Below are 16,162 nucleotides of genomic sequence, written 5' to 3'. Positions count from 1 at the left end.
CGATTTTCCTCTCTCTCGTATTCTGCTAACAGTCTAATCACTCGCATTTGATTAGGTAAGATCGTCTCGACGAAATCAAAGGTCAGTCTGGCGGGTTAGAAGAATTGATTTCAGTTGATGCAGGTACGACTGAGAGTTGGAATGAGGTAACAATTCGTCAGTGTCACATTGCGTCATTTTGAATACAGTATTCTTATAAGCTTTTCTCCGATGCAATCGTTTTACTGACATCTGTTGAGGTTCTGAGCAGGTTTTTCAGTCTGCAAGAGGGTGACCTGTAAGCATGACACCAGAGTTCCTGTTTTCATAGTTATTACTATTACTACTGTTCATTGCTAAACCTTGTTATTAATTTATAAGTGGAGGGGTGGCTACCTCACTTGGCTAGACAGCTGGTTCGTGATGCAGAGCAAGGCCAGCAGCGCAGGTTTAATTCCAGCTGAGGTTATTCATGAAGGCTCCGCCTTCTCAACCCTGCCCCTTGCCCGAGGTGTGGTGATCCTCAGGTTACATCACCACCAGTCAGCTCTTCACCTCAAAGGGGAAAAAAGCAGCCTATGGTTCATCTGGGATTATGGCAATTTGACCGTATTTATTTAAATATAAAGAAGTTTAAACAATGCCTTCGATATCTTCTTTGTGGCCTCAAGTTACCACAGGTCGCCTTGTGATTCAAAGCTGCATTGAATCAAATAATCATGTAATATAGTTAATGGATAATTCCAGTAGTAAAGCTACTGTATGCTGCAATACTCAGGGGTGAGAGTGGCCAAAGACTCAGGATTTTTTAAAGTCAATATAATTCAAATCAATACAATATTCCATAATATATAAAAGACGAATTTGTTTATTTCTGTTTGGGGAAACAGTGGATTTACAAGTGTACTCTTTAAATCAGTATTATACTACTTTGACTTGAAGAGGTTTTCCCAACTGAACTGCTCAGTGGTCTGTGATGTGTCCATTTTTTTTGGAATTTCAGGAGATACCGATTGCATCTTTGCTCTGAATTCTTTCAGCTGCAAAAAAGGTGTGGAGAAAGAAATTCTATTATTGAAAGTGAAAATCACAATAATACAACATTTGAATACAAAAAGATATAAATGTAATTTTTGCTTCATTAAATTATTTTGCAGTAAGGATCCATGGAAATGGGAAAGGAGAATAATTCATCATTTGTTGAAATCTGCGGATAGGTGGTGGTTTTGCACTGCATTTGCCGCGAGCGTAAATGGCACAAAATCCTGGGAGAGTTGGGAAACAAGATTCTTGCCGGCGAGATCACATTTCCCAATTTTCCCTGTCATTTGCTGGTGATGTAACACCCTCATTTAATATTCAAATTTGTAAAAATACGTTTATTGATGGGTCTCCCCATCACATGATTGCCCCTCATTAGATATTCAAAGTACAAGAGCTTCAGAAGAGTGGGGTTCAAGGTTAGGGCGTTTGCCAGGCGGCAGGTTCCCTCTGCTGCCCCCACGTGGGGTAAGGGACAGGGTGCTCTCCGGGGTGTGGGTTGGAGGGGGGAGGATTTTGGACGTGTACCACGTCATGCAGGAGGTGGATGAGGCCTCGGTGGGGGAGCTGAATGGTAAATGGGAGGAGGAGCTGAGTGAGGAGATTGAGGAGGGGACGTGGGCGGATGCCCTGGAGAGAGTGAATTCCTCCTCTTCCTGTGCGAGGCTTAGCCTCATACGGTTCAAGGTGCTGCACAGGGCCCACATGACCGGGACGAGGATGAGTAGGTTTTTCGGGGGCGAAGACAGATGTGCTAGGTGCTCGGGGAGCCCAGCGAACCATACCCATATGTTTTGGGCATGCCCAGCGCTGGGGGAGTTCTGGAAGGGGGTAGTAGGGACAGTGTCGAGGGTCCAGGGTAAAGCCAGGCTGGGGCCTCGCAATTTTTGGGGTTGCAGTGGAGCCGGGAGTGGAGGAGGCGAAAGGGGCCAGTGTTCTGGCCTTTGCGTCCCTAGTAGCCCGGCGGAGGATTTTGCTTCAATGGAAGGATGCGAGGCCCCCAAGCGTGGAGGCCTGGATCAATGATATGGCGGGATTCATCAAATTGGAGAGGGTGAAATTTGCCCTGAGGGGATCAGTACAGGGGTTCTTTAGGCGGTGGCAACCTTTCCTGGACTTCCTGGCAGAACGGTAGGAAAATAGGCCGACAGCAGCAGCAACCGAGGGCGGGGGGGGGGGGGTTAGCTGCGGGAGAAGGGAGAAATGTGTATATGTGTTTATTGAATATGCCGGGTGCTTATCTATTTCTTCTTTTTGTAGTTACTGGGTGGGGGGGGGGGGGGGGGGGGGGGGGGGGGGTTGGTTTTGGGGGTTATTGTGTTTTTTTTCTTCTTGTTGTTGTTAATATGGTTTTCTTGTTGCTATTTTATGTTTTTGATATGTTTTTGAAAATCTTAATAAAAAATTTTTTTTTTTTTAAAAAAGAGTGGTTTTCAGGCGAGAGCATCCTACTTGGGGCGCCAGGTACAGCCTAGCAATGACATGATACAGGTTGGGGCTGCCAACATGGCAGGACCTTTGGGGAGGGTTTCCATGTTTGGTTGGGGGAAGGGGGGGATGCTGTGTGCGCATCGTGGGGAAGATCCAATGCCTTTGAAAGGGTGGGGAGACTTGACAGTGAAAATAAGAACTAGGAACAGGATTGGGCAATGGCCTTGAGCGCGCCCCACCATTCAAAACGATCATGGCTAATCTCCTCTTGGCCTCAATTACATTTTCCTGCCCATTCTCCAAAACCCTTCAACCATTACAAATTAAAAATCTGTCTATCTCCTCCTTAAATTTACTCAATGTTCCCGCATTCACCGCACTTTGGGGGAGTTGAATTCAACAGATTAAAGACCCTTTGAGAGAAGTAATTTCCCTGATCATGTTTTAAATCTGCTGCCCCTTTTCCTAAAACTATGACATCCTATCCGTAGGCAAACTGTTGGAGAAGATACTGAGGGATAGGATCTATTCACCTCTGGAAGAAAATAGACTTATCAGTGATAGGCAACATGGTTTTGTGCAGGGAAGGTCATGTCTTACAAACCTACTAGAATTCTTTGAGGAAGTGACAAAGTTAATTGATATGGGAAGGGCTGTAGATGTCATATACATGGACTTTAGTAAGGCGTTTGATAAGGTTTCCCATGGCAGGTTGATGGAAAAAGTGAAGTCGTATGGGGTTCAGGGTGTACTAGCTAGATGGATAAAGAACTGGCTGGGCAACAGGAGACAGAGAGTAGTGCTGGAAGGGAGTGTCTCAAAATGGAGAAGGGTGACTAGTGGTGTTCCACAGGGATCCGTGCTCGGACCACTGTTGTTTCTGATCTACATAAATGGCCTGGAGGAAGGTATAGGTGGTCTGATTAGCAAGTTTGCAGGTGATACTAAGATTGGTGGAGTTGCAGATAGCGAGGAGGACAGTCAGAGAATACAACAAAATATAGATAGATTGGAGAGTTGGGCAGAGAAATGGCAGATGGAGTTCAATCCAGGCAAATGCAAGGTGATGCATTTTGGAAGATCAAATTCAAGAGCAGACTATATGGTCAATGGAAGGGTCCTGGGGAAAATTGATGTACAGAGAGATCTGGGAGTTCAGGTCCATTGTACCCTGAAGGTGGCAACGCAGGTCGATAGAGTGGTCAAGAAGGCATACAGCATGCTTGCCTTCATCGGATGGGGTATTGAGTACAAGAGTTGGCAGGTCATGTTACAGTTGTATCAGACTTTGGTAAGGCCACATTTGGAATACTGCGTGCAGTTCTGGTCGCCACATTACCAGAAGGATGTGGATGCTTTGGAGAAGGTGCAGAGGAGGTTCACCAGGATGTTGCCTGGTATGGAGGGTGCTAGCTATGAAGAAAGGTTGAGTAGATTAGGATTGTTTTCGTTGGAAAGACGGAGGTTGAGGGGGGACCTGATTGAGGTATACAAAATTATGAGAGGTATGGACAGGGTGGATAGCAACAAGCTTTTTCCAAGAGTGGGGGTGTCAGTTACAAGGGGTCACGATTTCAAGGTGAGGGGGAGAAAGTTTAAGGGAGATGTGCGTGGAAAGTTTTTTACGCAGAGGGTGGTGGGTGCCTGGAACGCTTTACCAGTGGAGGTGGTAGAGGCGGGCACGATAGCATCATTTAAGAGGCATCTAGACAGGTATATGAACGTGCGGGAACCGAGGGAAGTATACCTTGGAAAATAGGAGACAGGTTTAGATAAAGGATCTGGATTGGCGCAGGCTGGGAGGGCCGAAGGGCCTGTTCCTGTGCTGTAATTTTCTTTGTTCTATTCTATATTGCCCCACAAGAGGAAGCATACACTTTATGTCTACTTTGTCAATACCTTTTATCATCTTGATGTGGAGATGCCGGCGTTGGACTGGGGTGAGCACAGTTAGAAGTCTTACAACACCAGGTTAAAGTCCAACAGGTTTGTTTTGAATCACTAGCTTTCGAAGCACTGCTCCTTCCTCAGGTGAATGAAGAGGTAGATTCCAGAAACATATATTTAGACAAAGTCAAAGATGTAAGACGATGCTTTGAATGCAAGCACTTGCAGGTAATTTAATCTTTACAAATTCAGAGAAGGATAATCCCAGGTTAAAGAGGTGTGAATTGTCTCAAGCCAGGACAGTTGGTAAGATTCAACATGTCATCGATGAAGGCGAACATCTTGCCAAGGTCATCCCCACACCCCCAGTACTTGCCTTCAAACAACTGCGCAACCTCAAACAAACCATTGTTTGCAGAAACCTACCCAGCCTTCAGAGCAGCGACTACGACACCACATAACCCTGCCATGGTAATCTCTGCAAGACGTGCCAGATCATCGACATGGGTACCACCATTACACGCGAGAACACCACCCACCAGATACGCGGTACATACTTGTGCGACTTGACCAACGTTGTCTTCCTCATACGCTGCAGGAAAGGATGTCCTGAAGCGTGGTACATTGGCGAGACCATGCAGACGCTGCGACAACGGATGAACGGACATCGCGCGACAATCGCCAGGCAGGAATGTTCCCTTCCAGTCGGGGAACACTTCAGCAGTCAAGGGTATTCAGCCTCTGATCTCCGGGTAAGCGTTTCCAAGGAGGTCTTCAGGACGCGTGACAACGCAGAATCGCCGAACAGAAATTTATAGCCAAATTCCGCACACGAGTACGGCCTCAGCCGGGACCTTGGATTCATGTCGCATTACATTCACCCCCTACCAACTGTCCTGGCTTGAGACAATTCACACCTCTTTAACCTGGGATTATCCCTCTCCCTGGATCTGTAAAGACTTAATTACCTGCAAATGCTCGCATTCAAAGCATCGTCTTGCATCTTTGACTTTGTCTATATTATATATTTCTGGAATCTACCTCTTCATTCACCCGAGGAAGGAGCAGTGCTCCGAAAGCTAGTGATTTGAAACAAATCTGTTGGACTTTAACCTGGTGTTGTAAAACTTCTTACTTTCATCATTTACCTCCTCTCATTCTCCTAAACTCTAGGAAGTACAGGCCTAAACTGCTCAATATCTACAACTACATTACTCCTCAAATAAACGGACCAAAACTGTACACAGTACTCCAGATGCGGTTTTACCAATGCCTTGAATAATTGCAGGAACACTTCCCTACTTTTATACTCTATCCCTTTGGCTATAAAGGCCAAAATTCCATTTGGCTTCCTTATTATCTGTTTTACCTGCATACTAGTTTTCTGAGATTCAGGCATGAGGACATCCAGATTCCTCTGCACCAAAGCACTCTGAGGTTTCTCTCCATTTAAATAAGAAGTTGCCTGCCCATTTTTCCGACCAAAATGGATAACCTCAGATTTATCCACGTTAAACTCCATCTGCCAAATTTTGGCTCCATCGCTTATCCTAATTATATCCATTTGTAAATTTCTTATTTCCTCATTGCAATTTACTATTCCAACTACTTTATTGCCATCTGCAAATTTGGCTATAGTACCTTCTATCCCTACATCCATATATTATAAATAGTTGGGGTCTGAGGACCGAACCTGGGGGCATCCCATTATTTACACCTTCCCAACCAGAAAAAGACTGATTTATCCCGACTCTCTGCTCTGTGTCAGTTAGCCAATCTTCTATCCAAGCTAATAAATTACCCCTAATCCTTATGCATTAACCTTTTATGCAGCACCTTATCAAATGTCTTCTGGAAGTCCAGATACACTACATCTATAGGATGTCCACTTGGCTTGTTCTTCGAAGAACTCTAGCAAATTAGTCAATTACTGGTCTATAGTTTCCTACTTTTTGAATAAAGGCGTTACATTTTTCCAATCCACTGAAACCTTTCCCGCTTCGAGGGAATTTTGGAATATTATAACCAATGGATCTACTAGCTCCATTGCCACTTAATTTAACACTCTAGGATGTAGGCCACCGTGCCCTGGGGACTTGTTTGTCTTCAATTCCAATAGTTTATTCAGTACCTTTTCCCTTTATTGATGATTGTTTTAAGTTCCTCCCTTTCTATTACTTCTGCACTACCTGTTACTGTTAGGATGGTACCCGTACTGACTGAGGTTATTCATGAACGTCCTGCCTTCTCAACCTTGCCCCTGGCCTGAGGTGTCGTGACCTTCAGGTTAAATCACCATCAGTCAGCTCTCTCCCTCAAAAAGGAAAGCAGCCTATGGTCATCTTGAACTGTGGCGAATTTACAGTACCGTGTCCTCCACAATTAAAATCAAAGCAAAATATTGATTTAGCATCTTTGCCATTTCGGTTCTCCCACTATTAACTCCATGGTCTCAATACTCAGGGAGTCCGGTAATATTAGCTTCATTGAGAATTTGGAGGCAGTTTCGCCAACACTTTGGGTTGGGGGCAGGGTCAAGGGAATTGCCGATTCGGGGAACCACAATTTGAGCCAGGAAAGTGGGACGGAAATTTGCGGAGATGGGAGGAGACGGGGATCAAGACACAAAAAGATTTGTTTCTTGGTAGTTGGTTTGCAGGATTGAAGGAGCTGGGAGCAAAGTATGGGCTGGAGCAGGGGGAAATGTTTAGATACATGCAGGCTTGAGATTTTGCCAGGAAGGAGATACAGAGCTTCCCGGTGGAGCCGGCCTCTACATTGCTGGAGGAGATGCTGACGACAGGGGGACTGGAGAAGGGGGTAGTGTCGGCTGTTTACGGGGCTATTTTGGAAGAGGAGAAGGCACCGCTGGAAGGGATCATGGCAAAGTGGAAGAGTTGGGAGAAGGTATGGAGGAGAGGTTCTGGTGTGAGGTGCTCCAGAGAGTGAACGCCTCCAACTCGTGCGCGAGGTTGGGGCTGATACAGTTGAAGGTGGTATATAGAGCACACCTTACAAGGGCGAGGATGAGCCGGCTCTTTGTGGGGGTAGAAGATGTGTATGAACATTGTGGAGGTGGGGTGCAAATCACGAGCATATGTTTTGATACTGTCCAAAGCTGGAGGATTACTGGAAGGAGGTTTTTAGGGTAATCTCTAAAGTGGTGCATGTGAAACTGGACCCAGGCTCTTGGGAGGCCATATTTGGGGTGTCGGACCAGCCAGGGTTGGAAACGGGTGGGGAGGCAGATGTTGTAGCCTTCGCCTCGTTAATGCCCATAGGCGGATCCTGTTGGAATGGAGATCAACCTCTCCACCCTGTGTCCTGGCGTGGCAGGGGGACTTGTTATTATTCTTAACTCTTGAGAAGGTTAAGTTTGAACTGAGGGGAAGGATGGAGGGTTTCTACAATTCATAGGCGTTATTCATTATGCACTTTCAAGAATTGGATAACATCGAAACATTAGGGGGCAGGAAGGTCTGTATGTGTTAATGGTGACTATGGGCGATTTCAGATTCCTTTTTGTTATTTGTTTATGTTAACATGTGGCCTGCTGTTTGGAGGTTTGGTGGGAAGATGAGATAAATGTTGTTAATATGGGGATTGACATTGTATTCGTGACTGCTTATTGTGTATTGTTGGTGGGTGTAAATTTGGGAGAAAATGTGAAAATGGAGAATAAAAATATTTTAAAAAACTCCCCAAACTCATCCGTCTGGGGACCACAATTCACTTTGGCGACTCTGCTCCCGTTTATATATTTATAGAAGCTTTTTCTATCCTTTTTTATATTTGCCCTAGTTTTCTTTCACAAATTTCTTTTGCTCTTTTTATTACTTTGTTAGTAACTCTTGTTGATCTTTAAAAGTTTCCCAATCGTCAAGCCTGCTACTGGACTTTGCAATACGGTACTCCTTAGTTTTTGTCTTCATGTTATCTAACTTCCTTGCTTAGCCATGGATGTTTTTCCCCCTCTTATAACTTTTCTTCCACTCTGAAAAATATTTTAGTTGGGGGGAATGTAATATCTCCTTGCACAACTGCTGCTGCTCATCAACTCTCCTACCTTTCAGCCTTCCTGCCAAATTTGTCCTCATGCTGATGTAATTACCTTTGTTCGAATCCAGAGCGCTAGTGAAGGATTTCAGTTTCTCACCCTCAAACTTAATTTAAAATTCTTATCATGCTCTGATTATTCTTCCCTAGAGGTTATTAATTAACCCCTCCTCATTGCACAATACCAAATCCAGAATAGCCTGCCCCCTGGTTAGTTTCACAACATATTGCTCCAAGAAACAATCTCTAACATATTCAATGAATTCTCCCTCGAGGCTACCCGTACCAATTTGATTAACCCAGTCTATATGTGTATTAAAATCACCCATAATTATTGTTGTACCTTTCTTAAAAGCCTCCAATATTTCCTGGTTTATACTGTGCAACTACTGTTTGAGGATCTATAGATTATTCCCACTAGGGACTTCTTTCCTTTACTATTTATTTCTACCCAGACTGATTCCACATCTTAGTTTCCAGTGCCAATATTATTTCTCACTACAGCACTGATCCCTTCCTTTACCAGCAAAGCTACACCACCTCCTTTACCTTTCTATCTATCCTTCCAAAATACCGAGTACCCTTGGCTATTCATCCCCCAGACCTGGGCTCCCTGTAACCATGTCTCAGTAATCACCACCAAATCATACTCGTTTGTCTCTTTTTTGCGCTGTTAACTTGTTAATTTTGTTCCGAATGCTTCATGCATTCAGATACAATGAGCAGGATTCTTTGACCCCCCCCCCCCCCCCCCCCCCCCCCCGCCGGGTCGGAGAATCGCCGGGGGGGGGGGGGGGGGCGGCGTGAATCCCGCCAGCTGCCGAATTCTCCGGCGCCGGGGATTTGGCGGGGGCGGGAATCGTGCCACGTCGGGGTGGGACCGCTCTCTGGCCCGCGATGGGCCGAGTTGCTGCCCGTTTTCGGCCAGTCCAGCCGGTGTATATTACACCAGGTATTTGCCGGCGGGACCTGGCTGTGCAGGCGGCCTCCGGGCTCCTCGGGGGAGGGGGGGGGGGGGGGCGCGCGCGGAGAGATCTGGCCCCGGGAGGTGCCCCACGGTGGCCTGGCCCGCAATCGGGGCCCACTGATCCAAGGAGGGCCTGTGCCGTGGATGCACTCTCTTCTTCCACATCGGCCGCTGTGGTCCTCCGCCATGGCCGACGCGAAGATGAAACCCCCCGCACATGCGCTTGGATGACGCCAGCACACGCTGGCACTCCCATGCATGCGCCAACTCGCATGGAGGCCCTTGGGCACTGGTTGGCGTAGCGCCAAGCCCCTTCCCCGCCGGCCGGGGCAGCGCAAACCACTCCGGCGCCGGCCTAGCGCCTGAAGGTGCGGAGAATTCTGCACCTTCGGAGCAGCCCGATGCCGGAGTAGTTCACGCCACTCCTTCGCGCCAGAGTTGACCGTCCCGCTGATTCCCGCCCAAAGACTTTAAGTTTCTTCTATTATCAAATTTCTCTACTCGTCTGATTCCTTGGTGCAGTATACCGTTCACACATTCTGTCCCCATCTTTTATTTTCTGGTAACAACCCACCTCATTTATTAACCTGCACTCCTGGACTTCCAGTGGTGGACATGGAGTGAGTGGTTGCTCACAGGGCAGCTCCGGCTCAAAGGGGCTGGCTTGACCTCTTTTTGCCCAAAAGCGGGGTAGTTTCGGCAGGAAAGTGTAGCAGAAGATGTGGAAGAGAAGTTCCCCCTGTGAGTGGCATGTCTACTGGTTACCAGACCCGGCAAGAAACAGTCAAGGATCTGGTCAAGAAACTGGAGGAAACCTGTGGCGCAGCAATAATTGTGAAGATGGCGGAGGGGGAAGGGTTGTCACAAGTGGGAAAGCCCGAGATGGAGCAGTTGACGGCGTTTATCAGAGAAGAGTTCGCCAGCAAAGAAAGGAGATGCACGAGACTGGTCGAAGCAGTCACACCCCTAAGAGGATCGATGGAAGTCATGATGTGGAGATGACGGCGTTGGATTGAGGTGGGCATAGTAAGAAGTCTTACAACACCAGGTTAAAGTCCAACAGGCTTGTTTCGAATTACTAGCTTTTGGAGCGCAGCTCCTTCATCAGGTTGAATGAAGGATCGATGGAGCGAGTGGAGAAATGCCTCGAGGTACATGGATCACAGATACGGGAGATGGAGAGGGTGGTATCCGATCAGAGTGATCGGATGGTGTCATTGGAGGCGGAGGTGGGAATCTTGGGAGGCCTTTGCAAGTTGCTGAGGGAAAGATAGAGGAGCAGGAGAACAGGTCCAGGAGGCAGAATCTAAGCATCTTTGGCCCGCCGGAGGGTGTGGAAAGTACAAGCGCCACAAAATATGTTTCGAGGATGCTGGCGGGGCTGGTGACGAAGAGGGTGCTGGACAAGGCCCCAGAGGTGGATACCTAACGCAGAAGCCGAGGGCGGGGAAACTGCCGAAGGCAATGATTGTGAGACTCCACAAGTTTGTGGAGAAGGTAAAGACCCTGCTATAGGCTAGGGAGAAGCAGAATTGCAAATGGGAGGGTCTGAATTTGCCAAGATATTACGTGGAGCTGGCGAAGAGGCGTGCCAGATTTAACAAGGCCAAGGCGGTGTTATATCAAAGGCAGATTCGGTTCGGGATATTGTACCCAGTGAAACAATGAGTAACTTTTTTTTAAAATTTAGAGTACCCAATTATTATTTTTCCAATTAAGGGGCAATTTAGCGTGGCCAATCCATCTAACCTGCACATCTTTTGGTTGTGGGGGTGAAACCCACGCAGACATGGGGAGAATGTGCAAACTCCACACGGACAGTGACCCAGGGCCGGGATTCGAACCCGGGTCCTCAGCGCCGCTGTCCCAGTGCTAATCACTGCGCCACATGCCGCCCTCATTAAACTGTGAGTAACTTTTGACGGTCGGGAGTACTATTTTGAAAAGGCAGAAGAGGCGAATGACTTTATAAGAAACCCTAAACTGGGGGAGAACTGAATGTTGATGGGATATGGAGGAGTTGTATCTGCAGAGGCTGGACAATGCAGGGCTGGGAGCGTTGGGATTTTGGGTTGCGTGTTGTCGTCTTTTTCCGGGGACCTTAAGTTTGAGAGAGGGCCTTTGACCCTGCCCCCACCACCCCATTGTTTGTGGTGTTTTTCTTTTGGAGGGGTGACCTGTGGTTTTGGAGGCGTCTTTGTTTTTGTTGGGGAGGGTGGGGTCCACAGGGTGCTGTTTGCACAGACTAAGGAGGGAATGGTGGGGGTTAGGTCGGAGGGTCCTTCAGGCAGGATCTGCCATGCTGGTAGGGAATGCTGGTGAACGAAAGTGAGGGGTAGAGGGGTGTATGCGACGTGGCAGAGTTGAAGATTGGGCGTGGTCATGGGTGGAGAAGGGGGCCATCTTGGAATTTGTACCTGGAAGGGAAGCTAACCACTGGAAGCAAGTCTGGAAGAGCTGCGGAGAGTGTGGAGCTGCCAAAGGGAAGTGAATTCAGGTATATGCAAGTGAGAGATTTCCCGCAGAAAGAATGGAGAGGGTTTTCAAAGCTGCGGGCATATACCCTGTTGGGAATGGCTGCTGCAACCGGATGTGGAGGGGGAGGGCAGGATTGGTGATATATATGGTTGGCTGGGAGATCTGTGTGACTTCCTTTGGCTGGAAAAGATCAAGTTCGAGTTGAGATCAGTGGAGGGCTTTCAGATATGGTGGGAGCTGTCCATGAAAATCTTTGAAGAATTGTTTGTCGCGACCGGGGGGTAATTTGTGCAAACTGAATTGTGGGGATGTTGAGAATGTTATTGATTTGTGTTGTTGTATTTTTTAATATGTTCGTAACAAAATACATTTAAAATAAAATCCTGCATTTTTTTCTCCTTTAACTTTGATTCTTTAATTTTCTATACAATTCCCCCTAATATTTAGTTAAAGCCCTAGTTGTGCAATTTACCAGGACTATGGTCCCAGCATGATTCAGGTGAAAACTGTCCCTTCAGAACAGCTCCCTTCTTACCCAGTATTGGTGCCAATGTCCCATGAATTCAAACTAATTTCATCCACACAAACCTTTGATCCACACTTACCTTGTTAATCTTACTGACCCTGTGCCAATTAGCTCGTGGCTCAGGTAGTAATCCAGAGATTATTACCTTTTTGGTTCTGCTTTTTAATTTAGGCCCTAACTGCTGTTATTCCTTCAGCAGAACCTCCATCCTTGTTTTACCTATATTGTTGGACCACGACAATTGAATCTTTACCCTCCCACTCCAAGTTCCTCTGCAGCCCAGATGAGATATCCCAAACCAGAGCATCAGGTAGGCAACACAACCTTCGGGACTCTCGATGCTGGCCACAGAGAACAGTGTCAATGCCCCTAACTACACGATCACTGATTATGACACATTTATTTTCTCTACCTCCCACTTGAATGGCTCCCAGTGCTATGGTCAGTTTTTCATCCTCCCCATAGTTCCTGCTCTCATTCACAGGTAGCACGAATCTCAAACCTGCCAGGCAAGGACAAGGACTGAGGCTCCCGCAACCCTACCTTCTGCATCCCTCTACCTACCTCACTCATAGTCCTGTCCCTGACCACTAGCTGAATTCAAAGTAGTTAATCTAAGGGACATGACTGCCTCTTGAAACACAGCATCTAGCTAACTTTCCCACACCCTCATGAGTCACAATGTGGAAAGCTCAGACTCCAGCTCATCATCAAATCAGAGCTGACATTCTTCGAACAACCAACACTTACTACAGATGTGTTCACTGGGAACCACAGTGGTGTCCACCAGCTCCCACGTCATAGATTACATAGAATTTACAGTGCAGAAGGAGGCCATTCGGCCCATCGAGTCTGCACCGGCTCCTGGAAAGAGCACCCTACCCAAGGTTAACACCTCCACCCTACCCCCATAACCCAGTAACCCCACCCAATACTAAGGGCAATTTTGGACACTAAGGGCAATTTATCATGGCCAATCCACCTAACCTGCACATCTTTGGACTGTGGGAGGAAACCCACACACACACGGGGAGAATATGCAGACTCCGCACAGACAGTGACCCAAGCCGGAATCGAACCTGGGACCCTGGAGCTGTGAAGCGATTGTGCTATCCACAATGCTACCGTGCTGCCCACTGCATCCTGTCATGCAGGTACAACACATCGGCTGACCCTATTACATTTAATTAGCTTTTAATTTGATTTTTTGGGTAAATTTTATGCAGGTTTCTAGTTTTGTAATCTGTAAAAAAAACAATGTTTTAATATATTTATCAAAAATTTTCATATTGAACAAAACCACGCCAAATAATCAAACATAAATACATTATAGGAGAGAAATAAAGAGAAAAAGCAAATAGACACACATTGGGCGTGATACTCCGCTCCCGGGACTAAGTGCCTGCGCCATCGTGAACACCGTCGCGTTTCACGACGGCGTGAACAAGGCCCGGGCACGACCTATTCTGACCCCCACAGGGGGCCAGCACGGCGCTGGAGCGGTTCACGCCGCTCCAGCCTCCTTACGAGGTACCAAATGGATGCCGTGCCAACCCACGCATGCGCAGTTGGGGCAGCTCATTCCTGCGCAGTTGGGGCAGCTCATTCCTGCGCATGCGCAGTTGGGCCGCGCCATCCTGCGCATGTGCAGGGACCTTCTTACGCACGCCGGCCCCTCACCAACATGGCGCCGGTGTTCTGGGGCCGGACGCGGAAGGAGGTAGGCCGGGGGAGAGGGGGAAGAGAGAGAGAGGTCGGCCTGCCGATCGGTGGGCCCCGATCGCGGGCCAGACCCCATCGTAGACCCCCCCCCCACGGTGAAGGAGCCCCCCCTCCCTCCCCCACAGGCCATCCACCCCTCCCCCCTCAGTGTTCCCGCACAGTTCCCGCCGGCAGCGACCAGGGGTAGAACCGGGCCGGAGAATCGCCGCTTGCCGTTTACGGCGATTCTCGTGGCGCTGGTTTCGGGGGTGGGGGGGGGGGTTGGAAAATCACGTGCGGCTGTCGGGGCGTCATGGCGCTACTCACGCGGTGCCCAGTCGTTTTTCCCCCCCCTGGCCTGGGGGGGGGGGGGGAATTAACTTTGACACAAAACTAAACTCCCTAACAGATGACGGTGACTAACCCATTGAAAAAGTAAATTAATTCAGCTGGGGTTGGAAGTGGGTGCGGAGGCAGATGTCTTAGCCTTCACCTCGCTGATTGCCCAAAAGCGGGTCCTGTTGGGGTGGAGGTCAGCTTCTCCGCCCTGTGCCTCAGCGTGGCGGGGAAGACCTACTGGAGTTCTTAACACTCGGGAAAGTAAAGTTTGAGTTGAGGGGGAGGTTGGAAGGGTTCTACAACACATGGGCCTTGTTCATCATGCATTTTCACTAATTGGATGACACTGAACATGGGGGTAGGGGTTTGGAATGTATTAATTAATGATGATTCTTTTTCATTGGTGCTTTGTATTCAAAATGTTGGGAGCTGTTTGAGGGTAGGTGGGATGAGGGGGGTGCAGCAAGGTGGCACAGTGGTTAGCATTGCTGCCTCACAGCACTGAGGTCCCAGGTTCAATCCTGGCCGAGTCACTATCTGTGGAGTTTGCACATTCTCCCCGTGTCTGCATGGGTTTCGCCCCCACAACCCAAAGATGTGCAGGGTAGGTGAATTGACAACGCTAAATTGGCCCTTAATTGGAAAAATGAATTGGGTACTCTAAATTTATAAAATAAAAAGGTGGGATGAAGTGATTGTTGGCTAGGGGATTGCCATTGTATTTAATAATAATCATCATTATCATCGATTATTGTCACAAGTAGGCTTCAATGAAGTTACTATGAAAAACCCCTAGTCGCCACATTCGGGCGCCTGTTCGGAGAGGCTCGTACGGGAATTGAACCCGTGCTGCTGGCCTTGTTCTGCATTACAAGCCAGCTGTTTAGCCCACTGTGCTAAACCAGTCCCTATTTGTTGTTATTGTTAATTATTTCTTGTTATAAATGTGAAAAAGGTGAATAAAAATATTTTTTTAAAAAGGAAATGAATGGTTGCCATCTCAGGTAGAGGCCATCCACCTTCCCCCGATGATGTATTTGACCTTCTCCAAATGTAGAAAAGACATGAGGTCATCCCCCAAGCCGACGCACTAGGCAAAGTAGGAGACCGCCACCCAAGCAGAATTTTCCACCGGGCTACCAATGAGGTGAAGGCGAGGACATCCATCTTCACCCCACACTGAAGCACCGGAGAATCAGACACCCAAAACATGGCCACCAGCGGACATGGATTCAAATCTTCCCCGAGTATGTCTGATATGGTGTTAGGCCCAAAAGCTTTTCAACTTGGGACAGGACCAGAACATATGTGTATGATTAGTTGGCCTCTGAGAACAGCACCCACACTTATCCTCGACCCCAGAGGAGAAGCCGTTCATCCTAGCACTGGTCAGGTGCGTCCTGTGCAAGACCTTAAACTGAATCAAGTTTAGCCGAGCACATGAAGACAGGGAGTTGACTCTGTGGAGGGTGCCACTCCTCACCATTAAGAATGGGACCAAATCCGTCCTCGCCTCACACAACGGAGTAGAATCCATTGAAAGGATATGACCACATATGTCTGTAACTGACCCCCTTGGCTGGTCTAGCCAGAGTCAAAATCGTCTCCAACAGGAAAGAGGGTGGTGCTAAAGAAAAGGAGAGGAAAGCATTCCCCGGAAAAACACAAACTTGAAAATACCTAAAACCCGGCAGTTGAAATTTCTCAGCAAACTCCTTAAAACTGGCAAACCTCCCCTCCACGAACAGGTCTCCCAA

The 16,162-nt window shown here is 47.7% G+C and overlaps 1 protein-coding gene across 1 annotated transcript in view; it reads right to left on the bottom strand.

Annotated features, from left to right (window-relative positions):
• Positions 1-829: 829 nt before the first annotated feature.
• Positions 830-16,162, bottom strand: part of tmem242 (transmembrane protein 242) — a 65,461-nt gene continuing 50,128 nt past the window's right edge. The window contains exon 4 of the mRNA XM_038808337.1: positions 830-1,019. Within this exon, the coding sequence (XP_038664265.1) occupies positions 906-1,019 (114 nt within the window). The 3' untranslated portion in view covers positions 830-905. The remainder of the gene's footprint in view (positions 1,020-16,162) is intronic.

Source organism: Scyliorhinus canicula, chromosome 1 (assembly GCF_902713615.1).
Source record: "Scyliorhinus canicula chromosome 1, sScyCan1.1, whole genome shotgun sequence".
In the NCBI taxonomy this organism is placed as follows: domain Eukaryota; kingdom Metazoa; phylum Chordata; class Chondrichthyes; order Carcharhiniformes; family Scyliorhinidae; genus Scyliorhinus; species Scyliorhinus canicula.
Note: the sequence above shows the minus strand (reverse complement) of the source record. Positions and strands in the feature narration are given on the sequence as shown.